Below are 17256 nucleotides of genomic sequence, written 5' to 3'. Positions count from 1 at the left end.
AAAAGAAAGCGCTAGCAGATATTACATTACTGAATTTTTAAAATTGTTTTCAATTGCGTGGAAGATCTCTACAGGGTCTGATTTTTATCAGTTCCCACATTTTTGTGTTAATTTGCTACTTACCTACACTATTACGGGAATTCAAAACGATTGGGATAAAGATTATTGTGATTAGCTTCCAAAGGTGTTTGTACTTCACAGTCCATTAATCCAAACATGCTACAATTATCAAAGAATTTGTTGATAAGATGCCTTATTACCTCTAAATGGCCATAAGCCGAACTTTCTCTGATGAGATTAGTAATACCTACCTGTTTTCACAAACGATGATTAAGGTTAATCAAAAATATTAGAATGTTTGCCGTCTGATATCTTTAATTAATTGTAGATTAATCATTTTGTGAATTTGTCCATTAACTTACCTTTATGAAGGATTAATTTAAACAGGTTCAAGGTGTTTTTCAGAATGCACATTAGAAATTTGCTAATGAGATTATCATCATGGATCTTTTTTCATATTTCTGTTATTACCAAGTGGACTGTTGTCCGTTACGTGTCGCGTAATAACCTGTGATTAGTGGAGAAGTTCTTTTTTAGTGCGCAACGTGGTGAATGGACAAACGTGTTAAATACTACCTTTAAGCTGTTTTTTTTTCTAAATAATTAGGAATTCGTACATACGCACGTACCAATAAGGTAATTGCTAGTTAACGCGTTCTCAAATCTTGCCAGTCCATTGTAGTTACCTAAGCCATTCGTGTTTTTATTGTGACAAAATGCAGTGCCAACGGGAATTAAAAGGCGCCATTATGCGAGACGGATGGGTATGGAAAAAAGGCGAGCACATACGGAATTGGAGGCTGAGGTATGCCTTTTAATCTTTTTAGAGAAACTTTTGGGATTAATTTTGGGCTGTTTCCAGATACTTCGTGTTAATGGACAACGGGTTGTTTTTGGGTTTTAAGAAAATCGGCGATTCACATGTAAATCAAAATGCTTTTAACGTGAAAGGGTGCCACATTTCGGTGGCTGATGGAGTAAAGCAGTTTAAATTCACCATACGTTGTCTACAAGGAAGTTCTTTTATTGAAAGAACATTTTATGTGGAAACTGAAAGTGAGCGGTAAGTTATGCTATTATATAATGTGCATAAGGTACTTAGGTATTATTTTTCGCTTTATTGTTTTGTGACAATCCAAAAAATATTTACAAAAAAAATGTATATTCAAAATTATCGTGAGCTTAACAATATTCCAGTAATTTTGAATATAAAAATTAGAATGCTTGCAAAATTTAAAAAAAAATGGTGGAATGAACACCCTGCCTAGTCAATGCATTTCATTAGTTCTTAATTTTTATAGTCACGAAATACAATTGATAGTGGTATAGAATATGCTTTGAATATAAACATCAGAATATTTGTTATGTGCTCATACTCGTCCTAAATTGAGGTACTGTGTTTTTTCACAGTTTTTCATTTTCTAGGACATTTATGATGGTTTGAATGATGCCAACTCCTAGTTCGTGATGTAATTGTGATGTTCTTATATATCATGGCGTGTTTACTCATTTACTGTTAGAATTTTGTTCTGTAGTATGTGAAGTTAGTTAAACCAGTTCACATAGAAATTCCAGTTTGTAATAAAATCTACGCCAAGGGATATTTGCGTATCCCATCGTGGGAACTCAAAAACTCGTAGGTAATCGCTTTCGTAAGCGAATTCCTTAGAAAACTTTAACTTGTATCGGTGGAGTGCCATTAAGCCAAAAAGGCAGGTCATTTTAGTGAATGCAACGCACAAAATTGTAACAAAGAAAACTTTTAGTAAAATCAAATAATAAACGTTCATTATTAGTGTCACAAAATCAGTGCGTGTATGCAAACGCTTTTTTCTGAACAAAACTATACTGACCAGCAAAAGAATTATCATTAGGTGCAAACCTGTATTTTCCAATCAATCATTAAAGTCCAACACAAAGAGTAAAAGCCGGCGGGTTTAAGTAGGCAGTCTTTTAGAAACAATTTGCCCCATATCGACGAGTCAAAAAAGTCAGCCGTAAGAATTCTAACCCCACGTCAAAGAAAAAATTGTAAATAAAGGTTAAAACTAAAAAAAATTAAACTAATGATAGTCCATGTTACCCGCCTCAGAGGGTAATAGTTACAATTTAATTTAGTTTACAAAAGTGGGTTGATTTAATTAGCGAACAACTCGTTCAAGTTTAAGTATTAGATAAAAGCAAAGGCCACTTATCACAGAAAAATTTTATCACGTCTATACTGTTCGAATGACCGGCGTGATAACAAATCTGATACAGAGTGTTCGGTAGTCATAGACCAAACAATTTCAAAGCAATTGCAAAGTTCTTACAAACTTGACGTTTGTAGGCAAGAATGGGTGTCAGCTTTACAGTCATTCTCATCAAACCTGGACGCCATCCACGACACTCCTTTTAATTCAAAACGGGTGACACTTGCCGACTTCGAGTACCTCCAAGTATTAGGCAGAGGAACATTTGGCAAGGTGATGCTGTGTAAAGACAAATCGACAGAAAAACTTTACGCAATGAAAATTATCAAGAAGGAAGCGATCGCCACGAAGAACCAACAAAATCGGACGTTGACCGAAAACAAAATTTTAAAATCCATCAATCATCCGTTTCTGGCAGTAAGTACAACTAATTGTTTATAACGATCTTTAATAATCTTAATTTTCTAGTCACTAAAGTACTCATTTCAAACGAGTCACCATGTTTGCTTCGTAATGGACTTCGTTCAGGGAGGCGAAATCTTCTTTCACTTAAGGCAGCGTACAACATTTTCAGAAAATGAAGCTCGATTTTACGGCGCGGAAATTACCTCCGCTCTGTCATACCTGCACTCGCTGAACATTGTGTTCAGAGACATCAAATCGGAAAACTTGCTTTTGGACAGAAGCGGTCATATAAAATTAGTCGACTTTGGACTTTGCAAAGACAACCTGGATCAAGACGAGCGAACCAAGAGCTTTTGTGGTACTCCGGAGTACATGGCGCCGGAGGTCATACGCCGCTGTGCTTATGGACGCTCGGTTGACTGGTGGAGCTTGGGAATTGTCATGTACGAAATGGTAATGTCCCATCAATACTCGCATCGAATTTCTGACAAACTTATTTTTCTAGATGTGCGGAGAGTTACCGTTTTATCATTCGAACTACAATAATCTGTTTAGCCTAATTTTAATTAAGAAACCTAAAATTCCTTCGAGACTTAGTAAGAATGCCAGAGACCTTTTAACGAGTTTATTACAAAAAAATCCAGTGCAGCGCTTGGGAACAGGGAAAGGGGCGCAAGAAGTAAAAAAGCACCCCTTTTTCGACGAGATAAATTGGTTACATTTGGAGGAGCGAAAGGTACGTTTCCCTGATTTAGTAAACTACCCTCGTATATAACCTTTTGTTTTGTTCCAGATACCGCCGCCGTTTGTACCACAAATCGAAGACGAAACTGACACCAGATATTTCGACTTGGATACAGCCAGTGATGCGACTTCGCTAACGCCACCTTCATCCGTTGCAAATTTTGACGATGAAATGCTGTTTCGAAGATTTTCGTTTAGAGACAAACGCGATTGACTGTTCTTTTTCATTTTTCTGTAAATAAAAATTTTAGAAGTACTTCTTCACACGACATTATTGATTGATTTTCCATTATTGTATAGGTAGTAGCTCCAGCTATGGGCCCAGCTTAAAAGCAAATTTGTACTACTACTCATGCGTCGCGACACTCGACATCGACGTCGTGCGTAAACGTACAACCAATTCTTAGTGATTTACATAGTGGTGCTGAAATGTTAAATAGAGAAATAGTCGAAGGCAATATGAATTGTTACATAAAAGAAATAAAGTGCCCAACGTAATGTAGGACTAATCGAGTCATATCACAATATTCATTTCATAAAGTCGGCGAACAATTAACACTTTTTGGATAACCAATTACAGGTAAACGTTTTATTTTTTTGTTATACATTCCGATTTAGTATCCTCGGTAGATTTAACCCCTTATAGTCGGACGCCAGAATGGACGCACAAAAGATCGCATGTCTTCGAAGTCAGAATTGAATAATTATCGATTAAATTATGTTGATATATGCTTCCTTTTAAGTGCATTAATAATTAGATCAGAAAAACTACAAACGGATTTTTAAATTAGTGAAGAACCGAGTGCCCTTTACGTAATTGCAGCGGGTAAGGGCAACCTGTTAATCGACACACTTCAGAAAATTTGGCCCTTTTGGTCGTAACATTTACCTGCTGACGGTGCTGCACGTTACTGGCACCGAAATGATGAGCACTAATCATATTGTTAATGCCCCTCACGAATGGGTGGCGTGTGTGCCATTATAAGGGGATGAATTCTTAGCATTCCTTTTCTAGCAAAGTTCAAAAACTGCTTTTAATATAATTTTCTGTCAGTAGAGTAAAATGAATTAGACAAATTAGCTCGAAATGAAAAGCTCGAAACAATTCGCATTGCGCATTTTAATAATTAAAATGATCTCTTTTGTGAAATGGGAATCAAACGTTTCACGCCTGATAATCAAATGCGCCCAGGGGAATGAATAGAAGAGGGACCGCAATAATGGAGTAGGTAGATATTTTGGGATTGGGTGCATTGCTTAATTTAGGGAGTACAATTTGATGGTTTTTATTGTGTACATAATCATTCTCTAAGTGGGCCGGTCGTAGCATGATGGTTCATCCCAAAAAAACTATAGCCCAAATTAAATGGTGCTTTATTTCGGTTTTTAGTTAAACGATAGAGTGCGCGTTTTAAGGGAAAAAAATCAAATGAGGCGTGTAAAACCCTTCTTAGCTTTATGCGTTGGCTGAACTTTTCTATAAAGCGGTGAAATTGAAATCTCGATAAATTATAGAAAGCTGAAATGGTTATTTCCATAAAAGTCAGAAGGATGGCATATTACTGGCGAGGAAATATTTAATTTCCGAGTCAAGTATAATGTCATTTTACTCACGAGTTTTGTATTACCTAAATTTTACCAAAAATCGTATTTTAATATAAAATTTCAATTTTTATAGAACTTTTTATTAATTTCAATCTGTCAGTGATGACAGGAGTCATTATAGACATTTAGCAATGTCACAGGTGCGGCCGGTAAGGTGACAGGCGGCAAGAATCGTAGTCTGGTCCATGGTCTTGTTTGCCTCTGTCATGGACACTAAAATTTCGTGATATAAGTAAAGTAGGCTTCATGAAAATGAAGGTTTCATGACGATTTTGGGTAATAGTTATTTGAGCAAACTCGTTCAACTGACATACTCGCTACGCTCGTGAGTCAAACTTTTCACTCGACTTGAAAAACTTCACTTTCTTCTCAAGTTTTACACATAATTTTTTTCTGAAATTACAATCAAAGTTGAAAAATTATCGTATGCAATAATGAAGTTTGACACATAGCAATCTAGATACGGGTATGTTTCAATTTTAAATGTCATTATTAAGATTAACGCAGCAATTGTTTTTTACTTTTCTCACTAGTGAGGAAAATCACATTTTCTTCGCTCTGTTTAGAGACGAAAGTAGTTGTTTCTAAAGTACATTCAGAAAAACGATTTTAATTCATTCTAAATGAGAGTTTTTAGGTTTCCCAGTTTTAGATTAGAAAATTTGGTCGCACTTAATTTGCTGAATTTTATCGTACGTACAGAACATTTCATTTTTTAAAGTTCTGTACCATGTTATCCGAAAAGCGTGTTAAGCCAAGTTTTGGGTGCTTGTTTTTCATAATAAAAATTGTGACGTAATTAATATCAATGTGGAGAGAGCCTTTTTTAGTTGAAAAGTAAAAGTATGTCCCCCTACTACGAGAACAATTGTAGCATACCAAATATTTACATGGTATCTAATCAGGGTGCTGATTAAAAAGTCTTCTAATACGGAAGATTCACTCTGCTTCCGAAAAGATTCGCCCTCTTGAATATTCGTCGTCGGAAGACAGACAGACAAAACCATCACATAACGGAAATCTTTTTTCTTCCGAAAAATTCCTCTAACAATTCGCCATCTGATTAAAAATATTTTTTAAGCTCTTATTCCATTTAGGTACACAAAAACTAGGTTACAAGATTTTCAAGTAATAACATTTAAAATTACTCTTTGCATCCGTCATTTATTTCATAAAAGTGAAATTTCAGAACCATAAATGGAAGATATGACATATGGGCATCACGCGAAACTAAATTTCAAGCAGAATAAATAAAAAAAAAATAAGAGTTACTTCGGTTTTCAGAATAACTCCTACCAATAGATTTTCACATTCTATAAGCGTTCCCGCAAACGTTCAACTATAACTCTTGATAAGCAAATTGCACAGTTCAGTCTAGATACGCTCAAAAACTTATCAATTTTTGAGTTTAGAAGAGACGCAAATATTTTAATAGCAACCTGTTCCAGCACCTGAGACACTTGACAGAGTACCTTTATGAAACCTCTAATTTTTCCTTTTGTCATTTTTCGCGTGCACTTATCGTACAGAAAACAGTAGTCTCGTATTTTAGAAATCTGACAAAATTCTCTGTGTGGTTATTGTTTTTAGCGCATTTTCCAACTCATTATGCGCACTTTCTCCGTCCGTCCGATGCCTTAACTGCTCCTACAGTTTTCGATAAATTTAGTTCGCTCTGGCACCTCAACTAAGAAAAGGAATAAATTATTATTATTATTCTCCCTTTATTAATCGTTCTTACTTTGTACTTAGTTTTAAAATAGGGTGAGCTTAAAGGGATAAAACAAAGTAGTGCTCGCATATAAACATATAAATCAACGTTTTAAATGTCTCTATCTCACTTAATTTTTGTTATATAGAAAATTCCCGGTGAGTAACATTTTTAGAATTAAAAAAGCTACAATTTGAAGCTGTAGCATTTGTTTACGTAGCTCCAACTGTTTTGGAGTTCTCTTGAGGAGAAGGCCGTTTTTCACAAAATTGCAGAAATTCGTTTTTCACTTTTAGCTTCAAAAATTTTCTAAACTGGTCACACTTCTAGAATGTATTACTAATATGTACGTACCTAATTAGAGAAAACTGGTAGTTAGGGTGGTAATTAGGGGGTTGCTTTCGCTGAAAGAGTAGGAACCTGGCTTATTTTCATCATCACTCGCTTAATTTTTATATTAAAGTTTGTTCTTAAAAAAAAGAAGAAAGGGTTTTTAAAGTTTTTTTTTTTAAATGCCTAATGTTGCCATTATTTCTGTGTGAAACTCTCTAACTTAGCGTTTCATGAACAAGAGGTAACCTATAACAATCCACAACTCGATTCGTATTGGTCGTACAGCAATAATTTAAAAAAAACATTTTCTTTGTTTTTTAAAAGCTATGATTTTGTTCTTCACAGTTTTTTTTAATAAAACGCATACTTTTCGAGATTTTCAATTAAAAACATTGGTCTGCTCTATGAAAACTCATGCTTTATGTCGGAAAAACTGGAAAAGTTCCCTTAGAATTAATTTTTGCATCTATTTCTGTAGTCAAAGAACAATAAAAAATTTCCACCTCTGAGATTAGGTGAAGGCTTGATTTTGATCCTTAGCATATTTCCTACCTACTGTCAAAATTTCAAGTTAATCGGTTCATTTTGAAAAAATTTCCAGGGAAAAGTCTTCATCTCCTGGACTATAATTATACAACACACACATCGTACTATTCCAGAATTAAAAACACGCTCTTTAAACGTTTAAACACATCCATAAAGTAAATTGAAAGAAATCAACTCGCGAAAGATCTACTAAAGTTAAATATTTATGAAAATGTAATGATGCAATTGCAACCCTCAATAATGAACATTGTAAAACATCAATATGGTAAACAATACAAATGCCTCGTACATTTTTAAAGAGGTTTAATAGTAATACAGGGCCGTAGGCAGGAAATTCATTCAAGACGGGCTGGATTTCCGATTGATCACATATTTATTACCGAGTCATATTCATAAAACTACAGCTATCAGTCGTATCTACTGCAGACCATATGCGCCCATCTCGACAAGGCGCGGAGAGTACCCTCAGTGAAATTTCGGAGGGGGCTCAGCTCCCCCTCTGGTACGTGCCTGTAGTAAAACGTATAAAAGTCGAAATACTGTACAGATATGTAATGAAGATCTACTATTAGATAATGATAACGACTTGATATTGTTAGTACCGAACGAATTAGTAATCAAATTGCTTCATACTTATTACTCTAACTTTACTTGATAGATTTGCAGTTTTAATTTAGCAATTTTTGCGGTGTTTTTGATAAGATCTTCCAGCAGTGGCCTACATTATTTTTAACGATCTGATTTAAATATACTGAGCTATGATTTTCGTTGAATATGCAGTTTCAGAGGGCAATTTTTGAAAATATTTCAGTACTCCCCCGCTGCCACGCAAGGTCTCGAGATGGAAAATCTTACGAGCTTAATACGGTTCTGAACTTAAAATCAAAACAATAGTCTATCTCTATAGCCTTACTATGGGGAGTCACGTATCAAACATTGAATAGCAGCTACATTTCACGTACCTACGTCACCATTCATTAAAGGAGTAATATATGGTGACCAATTCTATGAAACGCGTATAGGACGTCCGGAGAACGTGCAAATTAATGTACCTACGTGTCCATTTTTATGAATACTTTTTGTCTTAATTTTTTGGACGGTAGTTTATAGTTATATTGATGACGAAAAATTAATTTTCATCTACCATCGTCTGTTCCTGTACATCGCCCATCCACAATTTTTCGTACTGTTTACCATATACAGAAAATTGTCACGAGAACGCTGAATCCTAACGTCGAATGACATATACTCCATGGATTTTAGGTTTGCAACGCTCCACATGATGTAATAAATCATTATCTAACACCAATTTTATCGGGGAACTGCAAAACACATTAGCACATGAGCTAAATTGTGTGCTCTTCTTGTGATACTGTCATTTGGGTTAAGATGGTGGAGCAAAATTTTTATTTTATTAACTTCGTCGCGGAAACTCCAAATTTATTGCCTTGATGCATAATAGGACGTATTTATAAGAAAAAGGATATCCTTTGAAAAAATCAAAGGATTTACTTCACATTTTATTCAAAAAGAAAAAGAAGGAAAAGGCATACGCCAGATTTACTTCAGAAAATGTGCATCTAGTCCGAAGAAGGTTTTGTTGATTTAGTTTATTCGTGTACAATCAATTGTAGAGCAAAGGTGTTTAGTTTTCGAGATTTTGATACAATCCTAACTACCCAGTGCCCATTCGATATGGTGCACGTACGCCCACGAAAAGTGTACAAAAAAAGGCCCACTTCACCGTTTATATGTGATGCATAGGTACGATTTATAATCCTAAATCATTTCAAACGCCAAGAAGAGATATTTCATTGTCATTGTCTCTTTTCTTAAACGGTCGGAAATGTACGGTTCCCGTTAACACTTTCTACGGGCCGTTTTTCGGAAAATTTGAATGTACATAACACTAGATGTAGAATTAGAAACTACACCCATACTTTCTTATTTCTTATGGACGCTATATTGGATTATTACGGAATAAGATAGAGGACAAAAAGGAAATTCATTTGAATGCATCGCCCTAGTTACTCGTGTATGTTTTGTTGAGAAATCATATTTTTCTTGTACATTTATGTAAAAGTATAGAGTGTGACACGTCATTATTTTTCTTTTTTGTTCTTTATCTCATTCTGAAAAAATCCAATATGGTTCCTAAAAGAAATAAGAAAGAATTCTTTAAAAAGTAATTTAACTGATATTCTTTTTCGGAATGAAATTGTAGCGTTGTTAAAGGGCAACAAATAGTGGTCTTACCACCTAATAAGTTAACAAATAATTCGTTTCACTTTCTATAGGTAGTTAGTAACTACCAATTGATAGTGTGATGGGGATACATATCGATACTGTCGGTAAATCTGTCAATCGTTTAATACGACGTAAATAAAAGGGGTAGTAGCTTCTTAACAATTATACAATTATAAAGTATAATGAACAAATTTCTGAAATCAAAAGCGGTTTGGGGTGAGCTAGGGTCCCACTATCTGTCTCTGTCGTGGATCATCATTGGGACCTACCTAACGTTGAGAGATACAATGTATGTTAAGTCGGGTCCTCTTTTCCTGACAAAAAAAACACATTTGAAATTTTTGAAAAATCTTTGAAAATAACTGAGGTATCATCGAAAAACTGAAAATTCTGTTTTCAATTTCCCTAACTTGAACGGTTAACATTATATGGGCCTTTTTTTTCGGAGAATCTAAATCTGTTCAGAATTTTCATAACAGGCTAGATGTAGAAGCTACAGGCCACTAATTTCTTATCTCCTATGAACGCTACATTGAATTTTTACGGATTGTCGTAGAGGACAACTCATATCAATGCATCGCCATCACAGCCATATTGATTCAGCAAGATCTAGTTACCTGTTTTGTTGAGAAATGAATGTAAAGCATTTGATTTTTAAATTTTGATTGTAAATTTATGTTAAAGTGCTATTTTTCATTTTTTTGTCCTCTATCTCATTCAAAAATCCTATTGGCTCTCATAATAAATAAGAAAGTAAAGTAGCCTGTAGCGTTTATATCTAGCGTGTAGGGAAATTCTGAAACAGATTCAAATTCTTCGAAAAAAGTGACCATGGAAAGTGTTAAAGGAACCGTCTATTTGCGACCATTTTCAGTTTTTCAATGATATCTCAGATATCAAAGATTTTTCAAAGGCGGTTTAGTTAGTCACAGAAAGGGGCAACATTATCCCATTTAACCTACACTGTATCTCTCGCACCGTTACGGAGATCCCATGGTGAGCCACCAATTTGAACCACCCTGTACAGTGTACAAGTAGATAATATTTATATTATGTTTAGTAACTCCCTATCATTCCCCTTTCAATTGGTTCAACCAATTTTAATTTGGGATTATAAAAAAAACTGTTTTTGTATCTCCTGTGGAACAGTTAACGCTTTGTTGAATGTTGACATATCTTAACAAATAACAAATTGCGAATTAGTTGTACTTGAAAAATACTGTAAAAGTTAACTCTATTGGAAACTTATCAAATTCATGTCGCACTTCAAAAGGAAGCATTTTGTTCGATCTTTGTTAGATACATGAATAGAACAAGCTGTTGCCAGTTCAACTTTTTTCTGTTTAAGTATATTACTTGTTATAACGGTGCTGCAACAAGTGGCAAGCTGTCACTCTACTTCGATTTTAACACATGAATTTGTTGCACTTGTGGGTTCTGAATGGATTCCTTGTTTAGTAGATTAAGAAGTAAAGTAAATATTCCTTTCCTTGCCAGTGTACCCCATTAATTACCATCATGTCCGCTCCTGGAGTAACATCAAGCGCTTCCAACCGTCGTCAGAAACGTATGGGCCCCGCACCTTTTGCTTCTTTCGAGGACCTCTCAGACGAGGTGAGAACCCGTGTACGTATCAAGTAGCAAATCACAATGCTAACGCAACACTTTCACCTATTGCACTTCTCACACACGTAATTTCTCTGTTTAATCAGAGTTCTTTCATTTCCTAAATAAAACGTGTAACATTGCAGTTGGATAGTCCGGAGGATAAGCACCTGGGGCCTTCTGTGGTTCGTCTGCCGGGCATTCGAGAGGATGCGACGCCATGCACGCCGGTTCCGGATTGTATTTACACGGTAACAGGGGCACCGACCCCTGCACGCTCTAGCACCCCACCAAGCACAACAATTTCATCATTGTCAACACCGCAGGAGTCTCAGACTAGTACCAAAATGAGCCTACAAACACCAAGTACGCCTAGAATCGATATATCAAGAGCTAGTAGTTCCTCACATCACGAAGATAGTCGAGACAGCACACCTGAAAGAGAGCTTTTTGACGGACACGAACATGGAAGTGCCAAATTAGGGTTAGCGTTTAAAGAAGAAGGCGCTCTCGACCTGCGGTCTTCCACCGAAGAATTAGACTTTCACGATCCGCAAGAGAAAACGAAAGGGCACAGGGAACGGCCACAATCGCCTTGTTACCACGATTGTCAACGTAAAGATTCGCAAAGCTCCGAAATAGGCTTACTCTCAATTTCTGGAAGAACCTCACGATTATCTAGCATCGGTAGCCAGGGATCTGCACATAGCAGAATATCTAACGTTAGTCATTTATCTATCGTATCGGGGCAGTCCGGAAGATCACCCTCGCCTCACAAAATGTTATTGGAGACTTCCTTCTGTGGATATAAATCGCCAGTATCCCTCCCACAGCCGGTGGGTCAACATGAAGGCAAAATTGACGCGGAAGTTTTAGAAAAGGTACTGTTGGCACGCAAACATGATCCACGAGAAGCGATTTTGGCGGAGGGAATCACGATGGAAAAGAAAGCAAAAATGGAATCGAAAAAATCCGCCGAGAAAGTTCCAAAGTCGTCTCAAAAGCTAAACCCGGATATCACCATAACAGTTCAGAACCCTAGCGAAGTCGACAAGCCGAAACTTCCAAGAACTTTTGTATCCCCTAGCGGGGTGGAATATATTTACATACCTCTGAAGGGTCCCCTACCGCGCGACGACAGAAAAGGAAGCATCCAAAGGGTGGTGTCGGCCTCGCATGCGAGACCGACGGTTCAAGCAAAAGGCAAGGAAGCTCCTCTCGGTAAAAGTCGGTCAAAGTCGGCGTGTACTTCGCCATCTATTCAAAAATCGCCTTCGGTTCGTAGCAATGAAGAACCCAAGTATATACGAATTAAATTGAAACCTGATCACATGTATGAAGACGACGATAGTAGGACAGATGTGAGGAAACCTGCGTGTTTAAATTTGCACGAAGGTAGCAAAAAACAATTTCAATCGTTTACGCAGGTAGTTAGTGAACCTCCAGCTGAAAATTTGCACTCTATAGCTCACGCACCCGAGAAACCTATCGCCGGAGCAAGCCCTCAACCTACGCGGCACAAAGTCCTTAAAGAGCCTGCGAGTAGTAAAACACCGTCCCCGTCTCTGTCTAGAAGAAGCTCATTCACATCGCTGTTTAAAAGCCGCGAGACCGTGGTCAGTCCCGATTCACCCACTGTAGCCGGTTTTAAGCGTAAGAACACCATATCGGGTATTTTGAAGGACGCAAGCGAGAATATAAGGGAAAGAACTAGGAGTAGGTCTAAAAGTAGAGAAAGGGATAAATCCTCTGTATCCACTGCCCCATCGTCCACCGAAAGCATCGATAGCGCTAAATCGAAACCACAAAAGTCGGTGTTGTCCATCTTCAAGCCCAAAAAAAGCACAAAATCGAAGTCTGACTCGGCGAGCACGTCGCCCGAGAAGTTTCCCAACATTGATGCCATCACGAACGTAGAGTTTCAATTCGACAGTTCTCAGTCGAGTAGTAAAAAGTATTACGAAACCCCCCTCCCCGGTGAAAGTATACGGATACCACTCCATTCGCCTACTCATTACGAGGACCAATCTATTTTACAAGAATTTAAAAGTTCTAGTCAAGATTCTCAAGAAACTGTCATAGACACAACAAAGCGAGTGGCTGTTGATATCGAACACGACACCCCAACTCCAACACCGACAGTCAGCGCCGAAGTTAGTAAAAGACAAAACAGCCCCGGTAGCGAAAATGTAGTTTTTACAACGCAGTTAGGTAGCAATAACGATTTATTCACAACAAAGATACCGAAGGAGAAACAAACGAGTAAAACGCCAAACGAAATTAAACCCGAAATTAACCAAAACGGGATTGTAACTTTTCTAGCGAGTAACGAAAAAAATCCGCCGGCGATCGACAAAAGCGTAACACTCAACGAACTCAAGAGAGTGGCCGTCGATGACGAGGAACGAAATAAGATCACGAAAACGGAAAGCTTGAATTTGACAAAAGCCATCGTGGCGTCGATGAGTGAGCATCAGCTTTCCAAGGAAGCAGTCATCAAGGAACTGACCGAGGGTTCGAAATTTTTGCGGAATTCCGTATTGGGTTCGCTGACTAACGAAGAGCGTTACTCCTCGGAATCGGAGAAAGATAGTGAACTCGATTATTTAAAGGCGAAGAAAGAGGAGGAGAAAATGGAAGTGGAAGTGGTCGAACCGGAGCGGAAGGGTCTGGTGCTTCAACAGGATTCCTTCGACGATGAGTTGCCCTACGTTCCAACTACGCTGCCGCTGGAAAGATCAGTCGCGGTTCCGATAGTACCTGTAAAACAACGAGGAAGTTTCGAGGTGAGAACGTATCCCATCGAAAGGCCCAGATCGACGACCCCGATTAATCTAAGCACGCTGGAAGATTACTGTGAAGACGTTGTCGGATATATCAACACCGATAACATTACCAAAGCGATTGAGAAGTTGAAGATCTCTCTACCAAAGGATGACGCACCCGAACGTGTTACGAAGGCAAAATCTCCAAGAAAACCAACCGGTGGTGGCGCAAACTGGTTTGCGTTCACGGATAAGGGGGCGAAGTGGACTTCTCCTACTCAAGAAGGATCTCCCCCACCGTTACCCCCCAAAGGGATGCAAAAGGAGTGGATTAACTTTGAGGAAATTCCGGAACGGCGAAAACCCCCGCGTAGAATTCAAACAATTCCGTCTCGGGGAACGATTGAGGTACCCGAATCCGTTTTACAGGAGCACGTCGTTTACAGTTACGTAAACCCCGAAGATTGCAAATGCGAATGCCACGAGTTGGCGAGGGAGCGAGAGCACCAAACCCGGCAGCAGGAGGAGACTCGTGTCCAAGAAGACGAGGTACCTTTATTGGAAGACGAGCCGATAGAAGAAGAGAAGAGTTCGCAGGAGGTGGATCGGATTAAAGTGGAAACGACACAGTTCGACAGGCGGAGCATTATTAGGTAAGGTTCGATTTCTTCTTTGCGCTACCTAATTAATTGTGGTTAGTGATTCCTCTTTAGATCTAAGTACAAGTCTTGAACATCAGGAGGCCTCGACGAATTTAGATGTTTCTCTTCGCACTCCTTTTACTGGCGATTTAGGTATTTCTAGTAATAGATCAAGTATTGTTTCACAGGTAAGTGGCCGAGGGAGCTTTGCGTTTTTAAACGTCTTCTTTTAGGATGAACCTGCATCGCCCGATGTGACCTCGCCAAATGCCTTTCCTAAAACTTCGTAAGTTTAGTTAGAAAAATTAAGGAAAAAACAATCATACATTTTGCTGACATCAGTACTGTGTTAATTATAATTTTATTATATTTATAGTGACCAATATTCTTATGCAATTGAGGTAGGGAACTTAATGCTCCAATCCTAAACCAAAGCCTTTTATGTGAAATGTAAATGTGAGCCCAACTCAGTCCAATGTTAATTATGACTGTTGAGGTTGTATTATATCTTGAATTGTTATTGCGATTAATTGTTATAATTAATGATTATAATCCGGTGTTCTGATCGGAACTGTTATTGGTTGTTATATCTATCATCATTACACTATTATTCATTGAATGACGTATATGCCACTTTTGTTATTTCGGCAAAGAAAAACGTACACAATAATTTGCTTCTTTGGACGTAATCCGTTCGGTGCAATAAATATGCACGTTGTGCATAATTATCTTATTTAGTGTATAACTTCTTTTGTATTTAAAGTGTTACCCGATATTTTAAATAGGAAATTCTATTGTACATAAATAATTAACTTCAAATTAAATTATACGTGTTATAAAAAAAGTTGCACTTTTTGAATATTTTAATTTGTTTTTTTCTAAAAGTGATCCCTTTTTCATACACTTACATTCTGAATGCATGCAAGGATTCGTGTAGAACAAACACTTCATAGATAAATTACAATGACATCGAACTTAGAATTTGATCAATGCTCTCCCTTTCCATGTGATCAACCCTCTGTACAAATACGGACCGTCATTAATTTTGCATAGAGTTTACCTCTGCGTAACAGGGTAAGAAATGGAATGAGGTGCATTCAATACATAGAGATATCAATGGTACCTATCCTTCACGTTTAATCATATTTGTTAATAAAATCGCCGCCAGTTATTATTCAATTACACAGTAGCAATTTAATCAATCGTGAGACCTACCTATTTCATTATGAACTAATGGCATAGGCATTATTAAGCAAAGTGGTTTCAGCGTATTTTAGATACATTCGTCGCATTGGAACTTGAAATACGTACAAGAAACACGGAGCATTCGAGAAAATTTCCGAACGGCTAGCTTTTAGCCCCTACGATTAAAAAGAGAATATCCACTTCCGTTTGTTGTTTAACTTCCTAATTATATAAAATTTGTATGTAGTGAGGTTGCATAGGTTTTTAAATGTCGTCTAGAGTTCGAAGTTTTTGAACATTCTAAACACTGTAAATATCTTCACGGGGCTGCAACTTCTGAAAATTGCAATTGTAATGATTATAAAGATTCTTGAATGACACACTCACATTCTGAAAGTACTACATTTTTTAGTATGTTCGTAACGTTTTGCAGATTCCGTCAGGCATTTTTTAAGATGCTGTTAGTACTAATAATAGATTCCTAATGCTTAGGAAGATTCTCAGGGTTGGAAATCGGTTCTCAAAACGTTAAGATCGAAATTAGTTTATTAACGAGCGACCCAGCTCCGTCCGCGAAGGGTTTCGAATTTTCTAATTCTGTTTTAAGTAATAAGAAGACAATAGCCAAGGGCTAGGCCATCAAGGGACTTAAAAGAAAAGTTTGGTGCGCTACTTTGAAATAACTTTGTTAACTTAATTTAAAATTTGAACATATCGTGCTTTCGCAAATACCATTGTTTTTTATGTGTACAGACTTTTTGGTATGGCACGGTCCTAAATACGTAAAATACCGTAATTGGTTTCTACTCTATAACTTTTGATTAAGAAGTCTAATCGAAAAAGTACGAATTGTTTTGGATTCTACGCACCAAAATTAATAAGAAAAAGTGTTTTCCCGAGAAATTTTGGTGTAGTCGATTTTTGGTAAAAAAAGAAGGTTATACACTGCCTTTTTTTGAGGCCCGAAAAAAAAATTGTCTCAGATCGACCCGGAAAAAAAATTTTCTTATAGAATGGGGCCTGTAGAATCCATAATTTCAAACAGTTCCAAGATTGGGCTACTAGTTCAAAAGTTACAGCCCTTTGAATTTTCTTTCGAAATTGGTTTCTAGTATATAACTTTTGATTGAGAAGTCTGATCGAAAAAGTACGAATTGTTTTGGATTCTACGCACCAAAATTAATAAGAAAAAGTGTTTTCCCGAGAAATTTTGGTGC

At 37.2% G+C, this 17256-nt stretch overlaps 2 protein-coding genes across 6 annotated transcripts; both read left to right on the top strand.

Annotated features, from left to right (window-relative positions):
• Positions 1-776: 776 nt before the first annotated feature.
• LOC116168052 (RAC serine/threonine-protein kinase-like) lies at positions 777-3615 on the top strand. The gene is made up of 6 exons (XM_031483701.1): positions 777-865; positions 923-1123; positions 2390-2669; positions 2721-3110; positions 3163-3393; positions 3451-3615. Exons 1-6 carry the CDS (start codon positions 777-779, stop codon positions 3613-3615), a joined length of 1356 nt encoding a protein of 451 aa, XP_031339561.1.
• A 141-nt stretch (positions 3616-3756) lies between these two features.
• On the top strand, positions 3757-15664 carry LOC116168796. 5 transcript variants are annotated; one of them, XR_004144844.1, is made up of 5 exons: positions 3757-3981; positions 11341-11469; positions 11595-14866; positions 14927-15042; positions 15088-15664. XR_004144844.1 is itself a non-coding variant. In XM_031484783.1 (5 exons), exons 2-5 carry the CDS (start codon positions 11362-11364, stop codon positions 15142-15144), a joined length of 3555 nt encoding a protein of 1184 aa, XP_031340643.1. In that variant the 5' UTR covers positions 3757-3981; positions 11341-11361; the 3' UTR covers positions 15145-15664. The 5 variants fall into 5 exon arrangements, 4 of the variants coding, with proteins under 4 accessions (XP_031340643.1, XP_031340642.1, XP_031340645.1 ...); XM_031484783.1 differs by having other exon boundaries at positions 11341-11457; positions 14913-15042; XM_031484782.1 differs by having other exon boundaries at positions 14913-15042.
• The last annotated feature ends 1592 nt before the right edge of the window (positions 15665-17256 follow it).

This window comes from Photinus pyralis, unplaced genomic scaffold (assembly GCF_008802855.1).
Source record: "Photinus pyralis isolate 1611_PpyrPB1 unplaced genomic scaffold, Ppyr1.3 Ppyr1.4_LG4, whole genome shotgun sequence".
NCBI classification, from domain to species: domain Eukaryota; kingdom Metazoa; phylum Arthropoda; class Insecta; order Coleoptera; family Lampyridae; genus Photinus; species Photinus pyralis.
The sequence above is the reverse complement of the archived record's forward strand: the minus strand, read 5'-3'. Positions and strand labels throughout refer to the sequence as shown.